Below are 24,925 nucleotides of genomic sequence, written 5' to 3'. Positions count from 1 at the left end.
TGAAGCCCACACGCCTAGAGCCCATGCTCTGCAACAAGAGAAGCCACCGCAATGAGAGGCCCGTGCACCGCAACAAAGAGTAGCCCCCGCTCGCCGCAACTAGAGAATGCCCACGCGCAGCAACGGAGACCCAACGCAGCCAAAAATAAACACAATATAATAATTTTACAAAAATTAAATTGAAGATGACTAAAAATAATCATTCTAGTTGTGGAATAATCTTATGCTATTCTATTTTATGGCAAAAAGAAACCTACAATTGGCCTGCTGCACCACGGCCACTTGCAGTCATGACCACAAGCTGTGGCCTCGGTGCCAGGGAGCAGGGATCTTTCTGCCCCCCTTGCCGGAGGCCCAGGGCCCTACACACAGCCCACCCAGATGTCCGGGCGAGGCAGCTGCCACCTCTCACCAGTAACCTGCCTGAGCTCTGCCGTGCGCAGGGCTCCCCACCAAGCTGTTTACACACATTCTCTCTCATGATCCTTCCTACAGCCCCCTGGGGTGGGAGTTACTGTCCCCATTTTACAGATGAGGAAACTGAGACTCACAGAAAGCAGGCGACCTGCTGGTAAAGGGCTGAGCCAGGATTCAAAGTCTGTTTGTCGCTCTTGCAATAACTGTCACTGTACAGGGCCATGGCGGCACAAATTAAACGGGGGGGGAGGTCCAGGCACCTCTTGGCTTCACCTGCTGGAAATGGTCACACCGGGCACACCAGGACCATTCAGCATCTCCCTCCCCTCACAGCAAAGTAAGGAGCAGGTCAGGCAGGTCCCCTGGGGCCCGCCCACCTGGAGCAGCACCGGCTGCTTCTGCGTTCAAGACCAAAGAAGCATGAACCAAAGTCACTGTCCCAGGCGGGGCCACGTGGCCGCTGCGTGAAAGGCCCGGTCCTCCTGGACACGGCTCAGCAGTGGGTAAGAGTCTCTGAAAACTCACTTTGGGTGAAACTAATTTTCAAAAATCCATCTAAACGTGTGGACAAAAAAGTTAATAGTTCCTCAAAACATATCGACATCAACCCAAGCGCTTGGAAATAAGGATTTTCCCGGCACCCCCGGCACTGGACTCTGACCCTATGGGGTTTCACTGACCCTCCGTGTCTGCCTAAGTTTCTCCAGATAGGCCAGAAGGGGGCACTCGTTCACCCTGATGGCCAAAAACCCCACAATGAAACGTGTGAAATTATTTTCTCTAAAAAGAAGAGAGTTCCCCCCATATTCCCTTTTTAAAATAAAGTCACATAATTTTACCCAAAATATATTCTGAGCCTTCCATTATCTAAACATATGGACATAATAAATACCTACTTATTCTTTATCAAACTGAGTTTATAAACGGTGACAGATCTTACAAAGCAAATGAAGCAAACCCCTGTTCTGCCACTGAGCTGTGTGCCTTCAGGTTTGGCTGCTTCACTTCTCTGAGTTTTGATTCCTCCCTGAAAAAATCGTGACAATGATAACCACGCCCTATACCACCAGCACCAGTTCACTGGGAAGATCAGAGTTGGCCGTGAGAAGTAAATGATAGGGCATAAATACTGGTCGCCTTTCCTCATTTCCTTTACTAGACGTCTTTGTAAAAATCTGCAGGAACGTGTTTATACCAAGTAGCATCTTATGTAGCAAACAAAACCATGACGTTTCTTTTTTTTTTTTTTTTTTTTTTTTTTTTTTGCGGTACGCGGGCCTCTCACTGTCGTGGCCCCTCCCATTGCGGAGCACAGGTTCCGGACGCGCAGGCTCAGCGGCCATGGCTCACGGGCCCAGCCGCTCCGCGGCATGTGGGATCTTCCCGGACCGGGGCACGAACCTGTGTCTCCTGCATCGGCAGGCGTACTCTCAACCACTGCGCCACCAGGGAAGCCCATGACGTTTCTTATTCTCACGTTTGCTTGGACTTTGGAATCAGACCTAGGTTCAAACCCAGGCTTCTCTTACTCGCTGCGTCATCTTGGCCGAAGCGTTTGACCTCGCTGCGCCTCCATTTCCCGCTCTGTATAGTGGAGACACGCCCACTTGGCGGGGGTGGCTGAGAGCGTAGGGCAGGGGCTCGGCCACTGCGAGTGTCCTGTTTACCGGCATTCTAGCCACACGGGTCAAGGAGACCGGACGCTGCTGGGAACGGGTGTGGCTACCTGCGAGGAGCGGCATCACCGCCAGCTGCATGGCGAACGTGCCTTGCTTCCCGTGGCCTGCCAGCCTGGAGTCTGTCTCCATGCGAGATTTCTCCCTCCTCCTCTGGCTTTTCCTCCCCGCGTCTGATTCTTTCCGTTTAACTGTGAAATCAGAGGAAGGGAATAAACGTTAAGAGGAGCTCCTGTCCCAGAGGCTGTACGTGGCTGCTTCACGCGGCAGGGATGCGGAAGGCTCTGGGGGCTCCCTGGAGGCAGAGTCTGTGCTCCTCGTCTATCCCAGCAACCGGGAGACGCATCCCAACGCGGACAGCAGTCGTCGGTTACACGCAGCAAGAAATTACGGGGTCCTGATCCCCCAACTCGCCACTACCCAGAGCCAGCTGTGACGACACCAGCACCACACAATACCCAAGTTCTCCTCTCCGTCGGCTTATAACCTCAGCGCAGCGCTGAGGGTTGGGCTTTGAAGCTGAACCACCAAAGTTCTAGAATCAGCTCTCTCCCTCCTGCAGGGAAAGCGCCTTAACCATTCTGAGCCTCGACGCCCCCGTCTGTCGAATGGGGGCAGCACCTGCCTCCTCAGGGCATCGAGAAGAGTCAGTGGGCAAAGGCACATAAGATGCTCATCTCAGCACCCAGCTTAGATCAAGAAGAAAAAGGAGATGATAAGACACATAAGTGTGGGTAACTAAAACCATGAGCTATAGGTTCTGTGACAGAGAGACCAATAGGACAGACCATTGCAGGCAAGCCCAGAAATACAGCCACACACATAGGGAGACTTAACAGAGGCCAGAGGTGGCATTTCAAATCAGTGGGAAAAGATGGACCAGTCCATCAATGATACTGACTGTCCATCTGGAGGCAAATGAAATTATAGGGCACCTCGTTCCGTATGCAAAATGAGTTGCACACTGAAGGTGGAAAACAAACACTTCAAAATCATTAGAAGAATATTTGGGAGACTAGACTGCCATCTGTTTGAGGAAGGGTCTCTCAAGTGTTACGCAAAGTACAAACTGGACGGCAAGAGGTGAACACCCGGGGTACACAACAAGACACCCTACATGAAGGGAAAGGGTAAGATACAGACCCCAGCCTGTGAGGTTTACAGTGCACGAAACTACGCAGAGTTATTCAAAAGACCTTAAAAAAAAAAGGTTTGGGGATCAACAAGAAAAAGAATTTAAACACAACAGAACGACATAAGTGAAGAAATGGGAATAGGAAAATGACCTAAGTGCTGACCAGATAAGCATTCTAGATAGTCTCCATCCCTATAATCAGGAACTGGGCCCCTGACTATGCAACGGTGATGTGGAGAAGTGCGAATTCTCGGGGTTGCTGTCAGGAGGGCAAAGAAGTACAACCGGGACCCTAAACAGGCAGCATACCCTGAGCGGTCACAGCGCATTTCCTACGCCCGTGATCCCACCGGGCATGCACCCTACACCCTCCAACGCGTGCGCTGGGACCCCGCGCAAGGACAGTTCCTGGTAAGAGCAGGAAACTGGTGACTATTCAAACATCCCTCAGCGGGGCCTGCAGGGATGAAGGGGGCACTAGCCGACAGGGCACTTTACAGAAGGTAGAAGGGGCTGGACTGAGATGTACTGACACCAATAAATCTTAGAAATAAAGTCGAGAGAAAGAGCAAGCTGCTGTTAAATACGCATGCGTGGAGTCATTTCTGTAACTCACGAAACCAAAAATCACTATAGGGCTTCCCTGGTGGCGCAGTGGTTGAGAGTCTGCCTGCCGATGCAGGGAACACGGGTTCGTGCCTTGGTCCGGGAGGATCCCACATGCCGCGGAGCGGCTGGGCCCGTGAGCCATGGCCGCTGAGCCTGCGCATCCGGAGCCTGTGCTCCGCAACGGGAGAGGCCACGACAGTGAGAGGCCCGCGAACCGCAAAAACAAAAATACAAAAAAAAAATCACTACAATGTTGTATGAACGTGTGAGAAAGAGGGGGGCGGGGGGGGGGAGGGTTACACCGATTTCTAGGCGAGGGTGGCTGTACGCTTCTCAAAAGCACGGGAAGCCAAGGGCACGTAAACTGTGTCTGTAGCCTCTTATTTCTTTAAAAAAAAAAACAGAAAAGAAAGAAAGAAACGAAAAAAGGAACAAGAAGGAAATAAAGGAAATATGGCAAAATATTAATACCTAAATTGTGGGTACATCGTTGTACATTTTTCTGTGTACTTTTCTCTACTTCAAAAAAAGAAACATGGCTTGAAAACCTCACTAAAATGCTTAAAGGACATTAAAAAGCACTGAGGCTGTTTAACCTGGAAAGAGAAAACTCGGAAGGAGTTGCAAGGTGTTCCTAGTCTTTTAGGGCCTGAAAAACAGGACTGACGTTACTCCCCTACATCTCCTACGGCCAGTGAGGAGCCTGACTCCAGAAGCTTCAGGGTTGGACTAGAACAGGGAAAAGCAGATTGACTGAGGGTTAAGGAAACGATTTGCAGCAGTTACAGCTCAACAAATGGGAAACGGGAAGCAAGTGCCCCGGCTCTAGAATTTTCCACCTCATACTGGAAACACAACCGCTTGCTGAAACACTGCTGAGGAGATCTAGGCCAAGAACGAGGAGGTAGATTCAGGGACCCAAGGGTCCTTGCTGGGAGTCGGACACAGATCACATGCTTTCAGGAGTGCCATTTCCCTCATTCCACCGTAAGAAGCAAATGGCTTCTCATCTTCCAAAGACAGTCTCTCCACCCCCACATCCCACATACCCACCCTACACAGCATGTATCACATAGAAGTGTAATTATTTATCTGGAAGTCTCTGGTCAATATTAGAGATTTTCATGTTTCCCATACACACAACACCATGGACCAGGAGCACAGAAATACTGGTGGAGTGGGAAAGGATGGGATGGGATGGGATGGGATGGGATGGGATGGGATGGCATGGGATGGCATGGGATGGGAAAGGATGGGAAGGGATGGCATGGGATGGCATGGGATGGCATGGGATGGCATGGGATGGCATGGGATGGCATGGGATGGGAAGGGATGGGAAGGGATGGGATGGGATGGCATGGCATGGCATGGCATGGGATGGCATGGGATGGCATGGGTGGCATGGGATGGGAAAGGATGGGAAGGGATGGGATGGGATGGGATGGGATGGGATGGCATGGGATGGCATGGGATGGCATGGGATGGGATGGGATAGGATGGATGGATGGATGGACGGACGGATGAGGTGAGATGGACCGGGTAAGTTAAAATTGCATGTAGTAGTTTTTACTTTTGAATAAAATTTGAATCTTATTGAAGTATCCTGAATTTGAAATATTTCATAATTCTTTTCCAGGTCTACTTATACTATAAATTTCCGAAGTCCCATCCTAACTTACTTTGAAATGTTTGCTTTTCCAACAAGTTTGTTAAGCTGCTAAATGACGGCCTCTCAATTAACTCCTCCATCTCTGTCATGGTTGCCCCTCCCAAAGCAATAACTGGTCTTGAAGTACCACATCTAGAAAATTCACAAAGAGAAAAATAAATGAAAGTGAGAAAAATCAGGGACCAGATCTAGTAATTTATTTACTGGACTGCATGTAAGCAGACTTTTAAAAATATAACACCGCATTCCTCTAACCCACTGCTTCTCAAATTTCAACATGCATATGAATCACTGAATAAAATGCAGATTGTGGTTCAGCAAGCCTGGGGTGTCCCTAAGATTCCCATTTCTAACGAGCTCCCAGTCATGCTGAGGCTGGCAGTCTGCAGACAAACTTGCATTATCATTTATGATGGAAAAAATAATATATTTTATAAAAAGCAACTGAAACTCTAAAATATTTAGGAATTCTTTTACAGGAATTATCCACAACAACTATAGGAAGAAAAAAATCAACCCTATTAAAATTCATAAAGGAGGAGCTGAATTAGGCGAAAAGATACACCATGATCATGGATGGGAGAACTACAAAATGTAAAAATGTCAATTCACTACCCTGAGAAAACCATAAGTCAAAAAGAGTCATGTACCAGTCCCTCCGATCAGGAAACTTGCACAAGCCTCTTAGATAGCCTGATCCACCAGAGGGCTGACAGCAGAAGCAAGAAGAACTACAATCCTGCAGCCTGTGGAACAAACACCACATTCACAGAAAGACAGACAAGATGAAAAGGCAGAGGGATATGTACCAATTGAAGGAACAAGATAAAACCCCAGAAAAACAACTAAATGAAGTGGAGATAGGCAACCTTCCAGAAAAAGAATTCAGAATCATGATAGTGAAGATGATCCAGGACCTCGGAAAAAGAATGGAGGCAGAGATCGAGAAGATGCAAGAAATGTTGAACAAAGACCTAGAAGCATTAAAGAACAAACAAACAGAGCTGAACAATACAAAAACTGAAATGAAAACTGCACTAGAAGGAATCAATAGCAGAATAACTGAGGCAGAAGAATGGATAAGTGACCTGGAAGACAGAATAGTGAAATTCACTGCTGCAGAACAGACTAAAGAAAAAAGAATGAAAAGAAATGAAGACAGCCTAAGAGACATCTGGGACAACATTAAATGCAACAACATTCACATTATAAGGGTCCCAGAAGAAGGAGAAAGAGAGAAAGGACCAGAGAAAATATTTGAAGAGATTATAGTCGAAAACTTCCCTAACATGGGAAAGGAAAAGTCCAGGAAGCACAGAGGGTCCCATATAGGATAAACCCAAGGAGAAACATGCCGAGACACATAGTAATCAAACTGGCAAAAATTAAAGACAAAGAAAAATTACTGAAAGCAGCAAAGGAAAAACAACAAATAACATACAAGGGAACTCCCACAAGGTTAACAGCTGATTTCTCAGCAGAAACTCTACAAGCCAGAAGGGAGTGGCATGATATACTTAAAGTGATGAAAGCGAAGAACCTACAACCAGGATTACTCTACCTGTCAAGGATCTCATTCAGATTCGAGGGAGAAATCAAAAGCTTTATAAGCAGAAGCTCAGAGAATTCAGCACCACCAAACCAGTTCCAAATGCTAAAGGAACTTCTCTAAATAGGAAACACAAGAGAAGAAAAGGACCTACAAAAACAAACCCAAAACAATTTTAAAAATGGTCATAGGAACATACATATCGATAATTACCTTAAACGTGAATGGATTAAATGCTCCAACCAAAACACACAGGCTTGCTGAATGGATACAAAAACAAGACCCATATATATGCTGTCTACAAGAACCCACTTCAGACCTAGGGACACATACAGACTGAAAGTGAGGGGATGGAAAAAGATATTCCATGCAAATGGAAATCAAAAGAAAGTATACTCATATCAGATAAAAGAGACTTTAAAATAAAGAATGTTACAAGAGACAAGGAAGGACACTACATAATGATCAAAGGATCAATCCCAGAAGAATACAGAACAATTATAAACATATATGCACCCAACATAGGAGCACCTCAATACATAAGGCAACTGCTAACAGCTATAAAAGAGGAAATCGACAGTAACACAATAATAGTGGGGGACATTAACACCTCACTTACACCAATGAACAGATCATCCAAAATGAAAATTAGGAAACAGAAGCTTTAAATGACACAATAGACCAGATAGATTTAATTGATATTCATAGGACATTCCATCCAAAAACAGCAGATTACACTTTCTTCTCCAGTGCGCATGGAACATTCTCCAGCATAGATCACATCTTGGGTCACAAATCCAGCCTCAGGAAATTTAAGAAAATTGAAATTATATCAAGCATCTTTTCTGACCACAACACTATGAGATTAGAAATGAGTTACAGGGAAAAATACCATAAAAAACAGAAACACATGGAGGCTAAACAATACGTTACTAAATAACCAAGAGATCACTGAGGAAATCAAAGAGGAAATCAAAAAATACCGAGAGACAAATGACAATGAAAACACGATCCAAAACCTATGGGATGCAGCAAAAGCAGTTCTAAGAGGGAAGTTTATAGCTATAAAAGCCTACCTCAAGAAACAAGAAACATCTCAAGTAAACAATCTAACCTTACACCTAAAGGAACTAGAGAAAGAAGAACAAACAAAACCCAAAGTTAGCAGAAGGAAAGAAATCATAAAGACCAGAGCAGAAATAAATGAAATAGAAATGAAACAATAGCAAAGATCAATAAAACTAAAAGCTGGTTCTTTGAGAGGATAAATAAAATTGATAAACCATTAGCCAGATTCATAAAGAAAAAGAGGGAGAGGACTCAAATCAATAAAATAAGAAATGAAAAAGGAGAAGTTACAACAGACACTGAAGAAATACAAAGCATCCTAAGAGACTACTACAAGCAACTCTATGCCAATAAAATGGACAACCTGGAAGAAATGGACAAATTCTTAGAAAGGGATAACCTTCCAAGACTGAACCAGGAAGAAACAGAAAATATGAACAGACCAGTCACAAGTAATGAAATTGAAACTGTGATTTAAAATCTTCCAACAAACAAAAGTCCAGGACCAGATGGCTTCACAGGTGAATTCTATCAAACATTTAGAGAAGAGCTAACACTCATCCTTCTCAACCTCTTCCAAAAAATTACAGAGGAAGGAACACTCTCAAACTCATTCTATGAGGCCACCATCACCCTGATACTAAAACCAGACAAAGATACTACAAAACAAGAAAATTACAGACCAATATCACTGATGAATATAGATGTAAAAATCCTCAACAAAATACTAGCAAACAGAATCCAACAACACATCAAAAGGATCACACACCACGATCAAGTGGGATTTATCTCAGGGATGCAAGGATTCTTCAATATAGGCAAATCAATCAATGTGATACACCATATTAACAAATTGAAGAATAAAAACCAGATGATCATCTCAATAGATGCAGAAAAAGCTTTTGACAAAATTCAACACCCATTTATGATAAAAACTCTCCAGAAAGTGGGCATAGAAGGAACCTACATCAACATAATAAAGGCCGTATATGACAAACCCACAGCAAACATCATTCTTAATGGTGAAAAACTGAAAACATTTCCTCTAAGATCAGAAACAAGACAAGGATGTCCACTCTCACCACTATTATTCAAGATAGTTTTGGAAGTCCTAGCCAAGGCAATCAGAGAAGAAAAAGAAATAAGAGGAATACAAATTGGAAAAGAAGAAGTAAAACTGTCACTGCTTGCAGATGACATGATACTATACATAGAGAATCCTAAAAATGCCACCAGAAAACTACTAGAGCTAATCAATGAATTTGGTAAAGTGGCAGGATACAAAATTAATGCACAGAAATCTCTTGCATTCCTATACACTAATGAGGAAAAATCTGAAAGAGAAATTATGGAAACAGTCCCATTTACCATTGCAACTAAAAGAATAAAATACCTAGGAATAAACCTACCTAGGGAGACAAAAGACCTGTATGCAGAAAACTATAAGACACTGTTGAAAGAAATTAAAGGTGATACCAACAGATGAAGAGATATACCATGTTCTTGGATTGGAAGAATCAATATTGTGAAAATGACTATACTACCCAAAGCAATCTACAGATTCAATGCAATCTCTATCAAATTACCAATGGCATTTTTTACAGAACTAGAACAAATCATCTTAAAATTTGTATGGAGACACAAAAGACCCTGAAGAGCCAAAGCAGTCTTGAGAGAAAAAAACGGAGCTGGAGGAATCAGACTCCCTGACTTCAGACTATATTACAAAGCTACAGTAATCAAGACAATATGGTACTGGCACAAAAACAGAAACATAGATCAATGGAACAAGATAGAAAGCCCAGAGATAAACCCACGCACCTAGGGTCAACTAATCTATGACAAAGGAGGCAAGGATATAAAATGGAGAAAAGACAGTCTCTTCAATAAGCAGTGCTGGGAAATCTGGACAGCTAGATGTAAAAGAATGAAATTAGAACACTCCCTAACACCATACACAAAAATAAACTCCAAATGGATTCAAAACCTAAATGTAAGACTGAACACTATAAAACTCTTAGAGGAAAACATAGGAAGAACACTCTTTGACATCAATCACAGCAAGATCTTTTTTGATCCACCTCCTAGAGTAATGAAAATAAAAACAAAAATAAACAAATGGGACCTAATGAAACTTCAAGGCTTTTGCACAGCAAAGGAAACTACAAACAAGATGAAAAGACAACCCTCAGAATGGGAAAAACTATTTGCAAACAAGTCAACGGACAAACGATTAATCTCTAAAATATATAAACAGTTAATTCAGCTCAATATTAAAGAAACAAACAACCCAATCCAAAAGTGGGCAGAAGACCTAAACAGACATTTCTCCAAAGAAGACATACAGAATCACATGAAAAGCTGCTCAACATCACTAATTATTAGAGAAATGCAAATCAAAACTACAATGAGGTATCACCTCACACCAGTTAGAATGGGCATCGTCAGAAAATGTACAAACAACAAATGCTGGAGAGGGTGTGGAGAAAAGGGAACCCTCTTGCACAGTTGGTGGGAATGTAAATTGATACAGCCACTATGGAGAACAGTATGGAGATTCCTTATAAAACTGAAAATAGAATTACCATATGATCCAGCAATCCCACTACTGGGCAGATACCCATAGAAAACCATAATTGAAAAAGACCCATGCACCCCAATGTTCACTGCAGCACTGTTTACAATAGCCAGGTCATGGAAGCAACCTAAATGCCCATCAACAGACGAATGGATAAAGAAGATGTGGTACATATATACAATGGAATATTACTCAGCCATAAAAAGGAACGAAATTGAGTCACTTGTTGAGATATGGATGGATCTAAAGACTGTCATACAGAATGAAGTAAGTCTGAAAGTGAAAAACAAATATCGTATGTTAACACACATATGTGGAACCTAGAAAAACGGTACAGATGAACTGGTTTGCAGGGCAGAAGTTGAGACACAGATGTAGAGAACAAACGTATGGACACCAAGGGGGGAAAACCGCGGTGGGGTGGGGATGGTGGTGTGCTGAATTGGGCGATCGGAACTGACATGTATACACTGATGTGTATAAAACTGATGACTAATAAGACCTGCAGTATAAAAAAAAAACAAAAAAAACCCAACTAATACTAAACTTTCTTTGGGTTATTTGTATGGAAATATGTTAATATAAATGTTTCAGACATTACATGAAATTTCTAAAAATCTTATATGTTCTGGTATAATGTTATAAGTCGTAATTCTAGTTATTACTTTAAAGTGTATATCTCAGAAATAACTAAATTTCCTTGTCAATTGCATAATTATGAACTTTCATCAAATCTTTAACCGTGGACATTTTTAAGTCTTTTGTCATTTACAGACAGTTCTGGGTGTACTCTGATGCTTTTGCAAAAATGTTCCTATAAAAGGGTTTCATCTTCAAGGAATTCATGGAAAAGACTCTGACAAGTACAGGTTTCTGGTAACTGACTATACTGCTGAACTGAATGAATAAGCATTTTCAGAACTCTAATGGAAAACTGATGAACTCATAAAAGTGCTAACAAAAGATCAAGATGAAAAAAAATTACATGGGACTGAGTGAACTGATGAGGATGATTATAATTTTTGTGACTTTCTGTTTGAATAAAAAAAAATCCCCTCCAAGAATAAAAAAATAAAAAAGACACATGCACCACAATGTTCATTGCAGCACTATTTACAATAGCCAGGTCATGGAAGCAACCTAAATGCCCATAGACAACGAATAGATAAAGAAGATGTGGTACATATATACAATGGAATATTACTCAGCCATAAAAAGGAATGAAATTGGGTCATTTTTTGAGATGTGGATGGATCTAGAGATTGTCATACAGAGTGAAGTAAGTCAGAAAGAGAAAAACAAATATCGTATATTAACGTGTATATGTGGAACCTAGAAAAACGGTACAGATGAACCAGTTTGCAGGGCAGAAATTGAGACACAGATGTAGAGAACAAACGTATGGACATCAATGGGGGAAAGTGGCGGGGGCTTGGGGGTGGTGTGATGAATTGGACGATTGGGATTGACATGTATACATTGGTGTGTATAAAATTGATGACTAATAAGAACCTACTGTATAAAAAAATAAAATAGGGCTTCCCTGGTGGCGGAGTGGTTGAGAGTCCACCTGCCGATTCAGGGGACACGGGTTCGTGCCCCGGTCCGGGAGGATCCCACATGCCACGGAGCAGCTGGGCCCCTGAGCCACGGCCGCTGAGCCTGCACGCCTGGAGCATGTGCTCCGCAACAGGAGAGGCCACAACAGTGAGTGGCCCGCATACCGCAAAAAATAAATAAATAAATAAATAAAATAAAATTCAAAAATTTTTAAAAATCTGTTGTTGATGATAATACTACTATTGGATTATTATCACTATCCACACAGACATAAAAAAATAACAAAGGGGCTTCCCTGGTGGCACAGTGGTTGAGAGTCCGCCTGCCAATGCAGGGGACGTGGGTTCGTGCCCTGGTCCGGGAAGATCCCACATGCCGCGGAGCGGCTGGGCCCGTGAGCCATGTCCGCTGAGCCTGTGCGTCTGGAGCCTGTGCTCCCCAATAGGAGAGGCCACAACAGTGAGAGGCCCGTGTACTACAAAAAAAAAAACAAAAACAAAAACACAAAAAGAGTTATGTACCACAGTGTTCATTGCAGCACTATTTACAATAGCCAGGACATGGAAGCAACCTAGGTGTCCATCGACAGATGAATGGATGAAGAGGATGTGGCACATATATACAATGGAATATTACTCAGCCATAAAAAAGAAACGAAATTGAGTTATTTGTAATGAGGTGGATGGACCTGGATTCTGTCATACAGAGGGAAGTGAGTCGGAAAGAGAAAAACAAATACCATATGCTAACATATATATGGAATCTAAAAAAAAAATGTTTATGAAGAACCTAGGGGCAGGACGGGAATAAAGACATAGACCTAGTAGAGAATGGACTTGAGGACACAGAGGGGGGAAGGGGAAGCTGGGACAAAGTGAGAGAGTGGCATGGTCATATATACACTAGCAAACGTAAAATAGATAGCTAGTGGGAAGCAGCCACATTGCACAGGGAGATCAGCTCAGTGCTTTGTGACCACCGAGAGGGGTGGGATACGGAGGGTTGGAGGGAGGGAGACGCAAGAGGGAAGAGATATGGGGATATATGTATATGTATAACTGATTCACTTTGTTATAAAGCAGAAACTAACACACCATTATAAAGCAATTATATTCCAATAAAGATGTTAAAAAATATATATATATATATATATATTCTGGGGGGGGAGTCAATTCTCCCCAAATTAATCTGTAAATTCCTGCAAAAAAATTTTTTAATCAACACTTTAAAACATGTTCTGAGTCACGTTGCTGTACAGAAGAAATTAACACAACATTGTAAATCAACTATAATTCAATAAAATTTTTGAAAAAAATGACATGTTCTCTGGTTCTTCCCATCCTATGCCGTCAAGCCACCAGCTGGGCCTCCATTCTCCCTGACTCCCCACAGCATCTGAGAAGCCTCCTTTGCTGGACCCTCATTAGGCTACAGGAGGCCCCAAGAGCAACCACACTCCCAACAGGAAAGGCTGTGGACTCAGTTATCTGAAGGTGTGGGTTGGGATCCTGGCGTTACCAACACTCTCAAGATGACCAAGAATTCTAGTTGTATAGCTTTGTAAAAATCACGTAACCTCTCAGTGACTTTCTGGAGGAAATGGAGATGGTAATACCACCCCACAGGGTGATAATGCTGACGATTAAATGCGATACAGGAACGCACGCAACAGCATGGGGCCCGACACACAACACACACTCAAAGGCACAGTACGCCTCTCTCCGTTCCGTTCATCTCAGCTGTATTGCGTGAGATCGAACATAACTGAAGTTACCAAAAATCGACATGACTCTGGGTGAGAATCTGTGGGGCAAGTACAAGAGGGGGTTCCACTCCCACACCCCAAAATAACACAGGGCCATCCTTACCGTACTGTGTCAAGATCTTCCGTCCTGAGCAGCTCTTCATCGTCCTTGGTGGTCTTGGGAAGAGTTGCCTTTTCTGCTGGGTGAGAAGCCAGTAATGTTAGCCAGCGTCTCCAAACTTCCTGTTCTATACGAGTTCACTAAGGCACACGCAATGCCAGCCCCCGGGCAACAGTCCCCAAGCATTCGGTATAAAGGTCTGTCAATAATACGTGAGTAATGAATGAATACACAGAATAACTATGGTTACTTTGGACAAATGGAGGCAAGAGAAGGCCCCTCGGTCCTTATCTAACCCCCCAGAGAACAAAAAAGAAGAAAAGTCTATCATCTGTTCAACTGTCCACTTCAGCACCGTAGAGAATACAGAAAACACCCCCCACGATTCCTAAGTTCCCACCAACAGGGAATAGTTAAGCACATTACAGTGCCGCCAGCAGAGGAAATATTACAAAGTAACCACAGATGAAGTTTACGGAAAGTTCTTAAGGAAACAGGACAGTGCATGTGATGTAGTAATCTCAGAACAGAAAATTATGTGTCCAGAATAACCTCATCCGTGTAAAAAAAAAAAATCTTAGCACAAAAACAAAGGAGTTGCCATAATATGATAACCAAAATATTACGTTTGTCCCTGGAGACAGAACGATAGACTATTTTCCCTGCTTGTTTTATGCTTTTGTAACACCTTACGGAAAAAACCCGAACGAATTTTTTGGGCAACCCAGCATATTCACTGAATATTCTGAAAAGCAAACAAAAAAAGATGTACCTAACTTCTACGGCTAGGAAAGGTTTGGGTTTTTTTTTTTTTTTTTTGGTAAGTCACAGAAATGAAATGGCAAGAATCCACGATGAAAGAGTCGTGCAGGGAGAGCCGCGCCCACTTCGGAGGGTGAAGGGGCACAGCACAGCCACCGCACGCGCGGGGCGGACGCCAGTGCACATGTGCCACTCCAGCTACGCCAACCAACCACCTTCCCTGCCGGGGTCTCCACTCACCATGTCCAGACCTGAAGCATTTTCTTGCTTTTTCTGGCTTCCCTGGTGTGTGGTCCTGATGCAGCTTCGCTTTGATGTGAATGCCCTGTTCAGACGATCTTCTCTGACTTAAAACCAAATGTTTCACCTCCTCTAGAATGCAGGAGAAGAAAGCATCATGGACTCAATCAGAAATACACACTGGGGCTTCCCTGGTGGCACAGTGGTTGAGAATCTGCCTGCTAACGCAGGGGACACGGGTTTGAGCCCTGGTCCGGGAAGATCCCACGTGCCACGGAGCAACTAAGCCCATGCACCACAATTACAGAGCCTGCACTCTAGAGCCCACGTGCCACAACTACTGAGCCCGCGTACCACAACTACTGAGCTCACACACCTAGAGCCCATGCTCTGCATCAAGAGAAGCCACTACAATGAGAAGCCCATGCACCGCAACAAAGAGCCGCCACAGCTAGAGAAAGCCCACGTGCAGCAATGAAGACCCAATGCAGCCAGAAATAAATAAATTTTTAAAAAGAAGATAACTTCTTCATCAACAATGAAATATCAGATAGGGAATGCGAACAACAATCCCTTTTAAACTCACACCCCCCAAAAATAAAATATTTAGGAAAAAATCTGACTAAGGAGGTGAAAGACTTATACACTGAGGACTCTAAAACATTAATAAAGGAAACTGAAGAGGATTCAAAGAAATGGAAAGATATCCCATGCTCTTGGGTTGGAAGAATTAATAGTGTTAAAATGGCCCTACTACCCAAAGCAATCTACAGATTTAATGTGATCCCCATCAAACTACCCATGACCTTTTTCACAGAACTAGAACAAATAATCCTAAAATTCATGTGGGACCATAAAAGACCCAGAATTGCCAAAGCAATCCTGAAGAAAAAGAACGAAGCAGGAGGCATAGCCCTCCCAGACTTCGGGTGATACTACAAAGCTACAGGAATCAAAACAGTGCGGTACTGGCACAAAAACAGACATATGGATCAATGGAACAGAACAGACAGCCCAGAAATAAACCCACACACCTATGGTCAATTAATCTTCAACAAAGGAGGCAAGAATATACAATGGGAAAAATACAGTCTCTTCAGCAAGTGGTGCTGGGAAAGTTGGACAGCTGCATGCAAATCAATGAAGTTAGAACACACCCTCACACCACACACAAAAATAAACTCAAAATGGGCTAAAGACTTAAACATAAGACATGACACCATTAAACTCCTAGAAGAGATCATAGGCAAGACATTCTCTGACATAAATCGTACCAATGTTTTCTGAGGTCAGTATCTCAAAGCAACAGAAATAAAAATAAACAAATGAGACCTAATCAAACTTATAAGCTTTTGCACAGCAAAGGAAACCATAAATAAAATGAAAAGACAACCTACGGAATGGGGGAAAATATTTGGAAATGATGCAACCATCAAGGGCTTAATTTCTAAAGTATACAAACAGCTCATACAATTCAATAACAACAAAAAAACAACCCACTCAAAAATGGGCAGAAGACCTAAAAAGACATTTCTCCGAAGAAGACATAAAGATGGCCAATAGGCACGTGAAAAGATGCCCAATACTGCTAATTATTAGAGAAATGCAAATCAAAACTTCAGCGAGGTACCACCTCACATTGGTCAGAATGGACACCATTAAAATGTCTTACAAATAACAAATGCTGGAGAGGATGTGGAGAACAGAGAACCCTCATACACTGTTGGTGGGAGCCACTATGGAGAACAGTATGGAGGTTCCTCAGAAAACTAAAAATAGAATTACCATACAATCCAGCAATCCCACTCCTGGGCATATATCCAGACAAAACTATAATTCAAAAAGATACATGCATCCCTATGTTCATAGCAGCACTATTCACAATAGCCAAAACATGGAAACCACCTAAATGTCCATCAACGGATGAATGGATAAAGAAGACATGGTACCGTGAGGACACGGGGAGGGGGAAGGGTAAGTTGGGATGAAGTAAGAGGGTAGCATTGACATATATACACTACCAAATGTAAAATAGATAGCTAGTGGGAAGCAGCTGCATAGCACAGGGAGATCAGCTCGGTGCTCTGTGACCACCTAGAGGCGGGGGATAGGGAGGGTGGGAGGGAGGCTCAAGAGGGAGAGGATATGGAGCTATATGTATACATACAGCTGATTCACGTTGTTATACAGCAGAAACTAACACGACATTGTAAAGCAATTATACGCCAATAAAGATGTTAAAAAAAATGATGTGGTACATATATACAATGGAATATTACTCAGCCATAAAAAAGAATGAAATAATGCCATTTGCAGCAACATGGATGCAACTAGAGATTATCACACTAAGTGAAGTAAGTCAGAAAGAGAATGACAAATGCCATATGATATCACTTATATGTGGAATCTAAAATATGACACAAATGAACCTATCTATGAAACAGAAACAGACTCACAGACACAAAGAACACACTGGTGGTTGTCAAGGGGCAGAGGGCTGGTAGAGGGATGGAGCAGGAGGTTGGGGTTAGCAGATCTAAGCTATTATATATAGAATGGATAACAACAAGGCCCTACTGTACAGCACAGGGAACTATAGTCAATATCCTATGATAAACCATAATGGAAAAGAATATTTTTAAAAAGAAGAATGTATACACCAATAACTGAATCATTTTAGTGTACAGTGGTAAACATTATAAATCAACTATACTTCAATTAAAAAAATATTGATTAAAAAAAGCTCCTCCAAAATAAAACAAAAAGATAACTTCTTAAGTGGAAAAAGGCAGGACTTAAGACAGTATGTACACTGGATCCGTCTTTCTTAAAATTTTGTACCCAGTTGTAAAATGCACAGGAGAATGTTAGCAATGGCTGTCTCTGCTCAGACATCATATGATTTTAATTTTTTCTCCCTTTGGCTAATCTACTTCTAAATTGTTTTGCAAAGTGAACACACACTGATATTTTTAACGGAAAAAATTAGTTAACTTAAGAGGCAGTGATGCCAGGCGTGGGACAGGGTTCAAGGAGGTGCAGTGGCCCCAAGGACGCTCACAGCAAAAGGCCCATGGGCCCTCACTGAAGGGCCCGTGACACCCGTCCTCCTCCCTTTTCCGGCCGGCTGATTCCATTTACCCTTCCAAACTTGTCTCCATGGCCCCTTCTCCAGGAAGTCCTCCTGGTACACCCACCCTGGCACCTCTGCTCCAGGGTAAGCCCACTGCCAGGCAGATGTTTACCAGAAATTTGGGCTCGGCAGCTCCGGGGCAGGCCCTGGAATCTGCATTGAGGCTGCACTCCAAGTGCGTCCAATGTGGGTGGTTTAGAGCCCACGCTCTGAGGACATGGGTCTTTCCTTTGGTCCAAGTGAGAAAAGAGAACGTGAATCCCATTTTCTCACCCAGGACTAGTAGTTTAGAGGCAAATCAGTGATTTTCAGCCAGGGACGATTTTGCACCTGCAGACAATGTCTGAAGAAATTTCTAGTTGTCACAGCTGGGAGGCTAGTTCTGGCGTCTAGAGGGTAGAGGTCAGGGATGCTGCTAACAGCCCTCCAGTGCCCAGGACGGTCCCTGCAACAAGGAACCATCCGACCCAAGATGCCCACACTGCCAAGGTTAAGAAACCCGGGATAGCAATGAAAGATTAAAACTCGGAAGCCCCAAGCCCCCAAGGTCAGGAAGGCTCTCTGAGAAGCGCAGGCTGGAAACCGGAGAAAAAACTTTCCAGTCACACAAAACTGGGTTCTGATTCTGGCGCTGCCTCTAGCTACAAGCAAGTCCAGGCCTACTTTGCTCATGGAAAGTGGGGAGGGCTGTACTTGTCTGGAAGCCACGATCAGCAGCTGTAACAGCACCTCATTCCCCCCATTCTCTGGAGCACGTCGACTTTACCTTCTAATATCTCTGAAAACTGGGATGTATCTTACAAGAATGCCGCTGCATATTTTAAGTGGCAGCATTTTATTATAGTTTTAAAATTCCCTCTACACAATGCAATCCTCCTTATTGCGGGGGGAGGGGGCGCACTCCCACCACCCTGCCCCCAGGCATCTGGCCAGACGAAGTAGGTGCCCAAGGTCACCATTTAGCTCGGGATGGAGACAGGGTTCAACTCAGCTGCGTGACTTCAATCTAGGCCTCTCTCCTTTGAGGGGAGTTCGAAAGGAGACTTTCTGGCACTGATACAATAATCTTTACACGAGGAAGAGTCTGAAGGGCCTAATGGAAACAGGGCTGTGGGACTTTCGAGTTTTCTGTTTCGTTTCTCGATAGCCTCTAATTTTTTTGTTCAGGGAGCACACCAGACTCATCCTGGGACACAGGCCGGTGATGGGTGCCCGCCTCAGCACTGCCCAGAGTGGTGGCTGACGGGCGGCACACAGACTTGGGGCGCCCTTCCCATCACCGCACATGCCCTGGAGGGAGGGGGGTGTCACTGCGCTGACAGAAACCAGCGTGGGCCCCAGGAAAACCAGATGCACCAAACGAGGAGATGCTGGCTGGCTTTTCTGCTGTTACCAGTGAGAAGCCACATGCCTGCGGAAACATTTCAAATCAAACATGAATGCCATGAACTTACCAAAAGATCCTGCATCTTCCAGAAACCCAGAAGGTTTTAATCGATAATTCTTGGCTTTTTTCGAAACCTTGTCCTTGGTGTCCCAGAGCCTCAAGGTGATTTTGTGAAAATTTATTTTCTTTAGTAACTCCTTTGTCATGTTGATGTTAAAACTTTGGGTCCACGACACCCAGACCCTGTCCCCTTCTTGCCATGGCCTGATAGTCTGTGTAAAAGGACAACAAGAGACTCTCAGCGTTGAAAGCTCAGAGGCCAAGATCTGACCGCTGCCACGATGTGGCAGGCCCTACCTTCCGCTTGTCTGTCTGTGCATCCCACTCCCTCCTGGCTCCCAACTCACATAGGGAATCAGGAAATGGGTGCCGCAGACAGGGGCCTGCACGCCTCTGGGTTGCTCGGAAAAATAAAGTAAAAGCAATTCCCTGCAAAGAGTGTCCCTCCCAGGGACTCCCCATCCTGACCCAGAGCCCTGCCCCAGGCGGGAGTGTGCGTGTGTGTGCGGGTGGCGGGTGTGCACACACACGTACTCACGTGTACACACAGAAAGAAATAACAAGAGCTGCCAAAACTTTTGAAACACCAAAGAAATTATTAGGTAAAAATACCTTCAGAGAAAATCATAGAGTTGCTATCAGTATTATTAGGTTCATGCTGATTCCCATCCAGTAGGCCTAGAGTGGCGACCAAGATCCTACATTTCTAGCACGTCCCAGGGGAAGTGAGCATCCTTTGTGGCTCTTGCTATTTCTTGTGAGTATCAGACTACATGCAAGGCCACACACACACACACACTCACACTCACACTCACAACACATTCACCTTTATTCCTGAATCCAGGAACACTTTGGCCAAGGCTGGAAACACCACCACATCGACCTTTTTAGGCTCCCCATCACCAGGCAGGAGGAAGTACTCGATGTGGTAGTAATGGCGAACCTTTGCAATAGGTTTGTCCATTTTAGGGTGTCTCCTGTACTGTGCAACCAAACTTGAATATTTTCCTTTGTGACCTAGAAGATACAGATGTAATGAGACTTGTTCTAACCTCACTTGGGAAAGCAGACCCGTCTCCACAATTCCCCGGAACAAAGAAGAGCCCAATGCTGGAGGAGGTGCCGTGTGCAGACTCCCCACTGCCACCCGATTGGAGTTAAGATGCATGTCCGGTCCTCCCAGCCACCAGAGGAGCAGCCCCAGGGCTGGAAGCCAGTGTGCGGAATTATAGCGCGTGACTCCGAGGTGAGCATCTCCTTAAATTTTTTTACTGTAGGCACTTACCTGCCTGCCCCTAGTCTTGACAGTAAGAGGCAGGTTAAAAAAAAAACAAAAAAACCCCACCAATACAGGGTAGGATAAATTAGACACATACGATGGAATACGATATAGGTGTTTAAAACAAACAACAACAAAGTAAAGCCAGGTCTGCTCATGTCCTGTAAGATATCTAAGAGGTCATCAAATTTTTAAAGAGCAAGTTGTAGAACAGGATACACAGGACCTCATTTCTCTTAAGTAAACAATTTACATAAACATTCATAAATAAATTCATAACTATTTAGGTATTGAAGGAAAAAACATTGAAGCTAGAATTTTATATCCAGCCAAAGACAGATCCTTCGAAGGTACTGGCGCCATAAAAATACTCGCAGGCGACGTCTCATAAGTTGAGCTGCACAGCAATCTATTTTGTAAACGCCTTTGGAATAAGTGCCCAACTAAGAAAAACAAATCTGGGAGATGCTGCAAGAGATGTGAGGATTAAAGGTAATCAAATAAGCACCAGTTTTCTTTTGGGTGGTATTTGCAGATGTCTTTTTCCAGGCTCTTTTGCTTGCTATCAACCAACCAAAGATAAAAAGCACCATTATGGATAGAGGAGGTCACACACAATGACCAAAAATTCAATTCACCAAGAAGATAGGTCAATTCTAAAACATGGTATACACCTAACCAAATAGCCTCCAAAATATCTGAAGCAACCATCAACAGAACTACAAGGAGAAGTTGAAATTAATCATCGTGGGGAGATATTTCAGGCAGAACAACAAAAAAAGACATATCAAAAAATGGAGTACTTCTTGATATATCTAGGAATACACCTACCTAAGGAGGCAAAAGACCTGTACTCCAAAAACTATAAGACACTGATGAAAGAAATCAAAGACTACACAAACATATGGAAAGATATACCACGTGTTCTTGGATTGGAAGAGTCAATATTGTTAAAATGACCATAATATCTAAGGCAATCTACAGATTCAACACAATCCCTATCAAACCGTCAAAGACATTTTTCACAGAACGAGAACAAAAATTTTTTAAATTTGTATGGAAACACAAAAGACCCTGAAATCTTGAGAAAGAACGGAGCTGGAGGAATCATGCTCCCTGACTTCAGACTATACAACAAAGCTACAGTGATCAAAACAGTATGGTAGGGCTTCCCTGGTGGCACAGTGGCTGAGAGTCTGCCTGCCAATGCAGGGGACACGGGTTCGTGCCCCGGTCTGGGAAGATCCCACGTGCCGCGGAACAGCTGGGCCCGTGAGCCATGGCCGCTGAGCCTGTGTGTCTGGAGCCTGTGCTCCGTAACAGGACAGGCCACAACAGTGAGCGGCCCGCGTACCACAAAAAAAAAATAGTATGGTACTGGCACAAAAACAGACACAGAGATTAACAGAACAGGATAGAAAGCCCAGAAACAAATCCACGCATTTATGGTCAATTAATCTATGACAAAGGAGGCAAGAATATACATTGGAGATAAGACAGTCTCTTCAATAAGTGGTAAGTGGTGCTGGAAAAACTGGACAGCTATGTGTAAAAGAATGAAATTAGAACATTCTCTAACACCATACACAAAAACAAACTCAAAGTGGATTAAAGAGCTACACCTAAGACAGGATACTATAAAACTCCTAGAGGAAAACATAGGCAGAACACTCTTTGACATAAATTGCAGCAATATGTTTTTGGATCCGTCTTCTACAGTGATGGAAATATAAACAAATGGGACCTAATTCAACTTAAAAGCTTTCACACAGCAAATGAAACCATAAACAAAATCAAAAGATAACCTAAGGTCTGAGAGCAAATATTTGCAAATGATGCTACCAACAAGGGATTAATTTCCAAAATTTACAAACAGCTCATGCAGCTCAATATCAAAAAAACAAACAACGCAATGAAAAAATGGGCAGAAGACATAAGTAGACATTTCTCCAAGAAGACATATAGTTGGCCAACAAGCACAGGGAAAGTTGCTCAATGTCACTCATTATTAGAGAAATGAAAAATCGAAACTGCAACGAGGCATCACCTCACACCAGTCAGAATGGCCATCATTAAAAGTCCAAACAGTAAATGCTGGAGAGGGTGTGGAGAAAAAGGAACCCTCCTACACTGTTGGTGGGAATGTAAATTGGCGCAGCCACTGTGGAGAACAGTAAGGAGGTTCATCAAAAAACTAAAAATAGAGTTACCATATGATTCTGCAATCCCACTCCTGGGCATAGATCTTCAGAAAACTGTAATTCAAAAAGATACATGCACCTCAGTGTTCATAGCAGCACTGTATACAATAGCCAAGACATGGAAGCAACCTAAATGTCCATCGACAGAAGAATGGATAAAGAAGATGTGGTATATATACACAATGGAATATTACTCAGCCATGAAAAGAATGAAATCATGCCATTTGCTGAAACATGGATGGACCTAGAGATTATCATACTAAGTGAAGTAAGTCAGACAAAAACGAATATTATATATCACTTAGATGCAGAACCTAAAAAAAATGAAACAAATGAATTTATTTACAAAACAGAAATAGACTCACAGACATAGAAAACAAACTTATGGTTACCAAAAAGGATAGTAGGGGAGGGGAGATAAATTAGGAGGTTGGGATTAACATATACACACCACTATATATAAAATAGATAAACAACAAAGACCTACTCTATAGCACAGGGAGCTATACTCCATATCTTCTAATAACCTACAATGGAAAAGAATCTGAAAAAGAACATATATGACTGAATCACTTTGCTGTACACTTGAAACTAAGACAACATTGTAAATTAACTATATTTCAATTAAAAAGCTGATATAAAAAAAGACAGTCCACCTTAAAAAAAGTGGAGTACTTTTCTCTGCCCTTAATCTTGGGGTTCAACCATGTGCCTTGCTTTGGCCAATAAAATGCCTGCAGGTGGGAGGTGTCCAAAGACCTGAAGAGTGCTGGGGTGACTGGGCTTGCCCTCTTTTGTGCCCTGCCTTTCCATGACAGGAATGCGTCTGGGTTGCCCACACATCCGAGAGGAGGATGACAGAGACAGAGGCAGGGCAGAGCTACTGCAGGAAGCCCAGCCTAGATCAGCTGGCCTGCTCACCCAGGACAGGGATTTCTGTTTGAAGCCAATGAAATGGGGAGTTGTTTGTATTTGTTACACAGCGGTTTTGGGTAGTAGCTGATTACCTTTGCACTCAGAGATTTTGATCCAATAATCTGAGAGTCTGTATTTAAACAAGGAATTAGATGATGCACAACCAGCTTATGGGGGCGGGGGGGAAATGCCTTAACCTCTCCGTCACTTCTTTATTTTCAAAAAGCAGAAATAACATCACCTGCTTCTTGGGGTTTTGAGAAGACTGAGTCTGTGAAGCCCATAAACTGTTCCTTGCCTGGACCACAGTGGGCCCTAAAGTGGCAGTTCCTTTCCGGACCTCTGCTCCTGGCACTGGCCACCCTACTGAGGGAGCACAGGTACCCTACACTCCTGGGAGAAGGTCACTGGTACACCCCCTCTCTGCTGTCACACTTACCCGCGGTCACTGGGAAGGCCAGAGAGATGATGAACTTGCAGGGGACAACGTGGGGCACGTCCGAGTCGAAGGTGCTGGCAGGCCCTTCTGAGGACTCGCCGCTGCACTGGTAGCCGGTGGCCGACTCCTGGGCCCAGGCCCTAACCTTCAGGTTCTCCTCCACTTCACACTCGCTCCCGGACTGGTAAAAGCTGCCCATGGAGGACATGGTCCCCATGCTCGCCTGGTCCTCGTCCTCCCACTCACAGGCCGGCAGCTACATGCGGCAGGGCGGCCCCCCCGGCCGGCACTCCCGGCTGCAAGGAAATAAAGGCACGGCCGTCACCACCACTGCCCCCAGGAGGGAAGCCCTGCCCGCCCCTTCCTCTCCCCCGTGCCTTGTC

General features: G+C 43.7%; 1 protein-coding gene across 1 annotated transcript; it reads right to left on the bottom strand.

Annotated features, from left to right (window-relative positions):
• Positions 1-547: 547 nt before the first annotated feature.
• Positions 548-24,804, bottom strand: LOC132527648 (uncharacterized protein CFAP92-like). Its single transcript, XM_060163562.1, is given in 8 exon segments — positions 548-690; positions 2,144-2,284; positions 5,517-5,638; positions 14,130-14,202; positions 15,129-15,260; positions 19,716-19,920; positions 20,535-20,725; positions 24,543-24,804. Coding segments are annotated over 8 exon segments (1,269 nt in total).
• Between the last annotated feature and the right edge of the window lie 121 nt (positions 24,805-24,925).

The sequence above is a fragment of the Lagenorhynchus albirostris genome, chromosome 10 (genome assembly GCF_949774975.1).
Source record: "Lagenorhynchus albirostris chromosome 10, mLagAlb1.1, whole genome shotgun sequence".
Taxonomy (NCBI): domain Eukaryota; kingdom Metazoa; phylum Chordata; class Mammalia; order Artiodactyla; family Delphinidae; genus Lagenorhynchus; species Lagenorhynchus albirostris.
The sequence above is the reverse complement of the archived record's forward strand: the minus strand, read 5'-3'. Positions and strand labels throughout refer to the sequence as shown.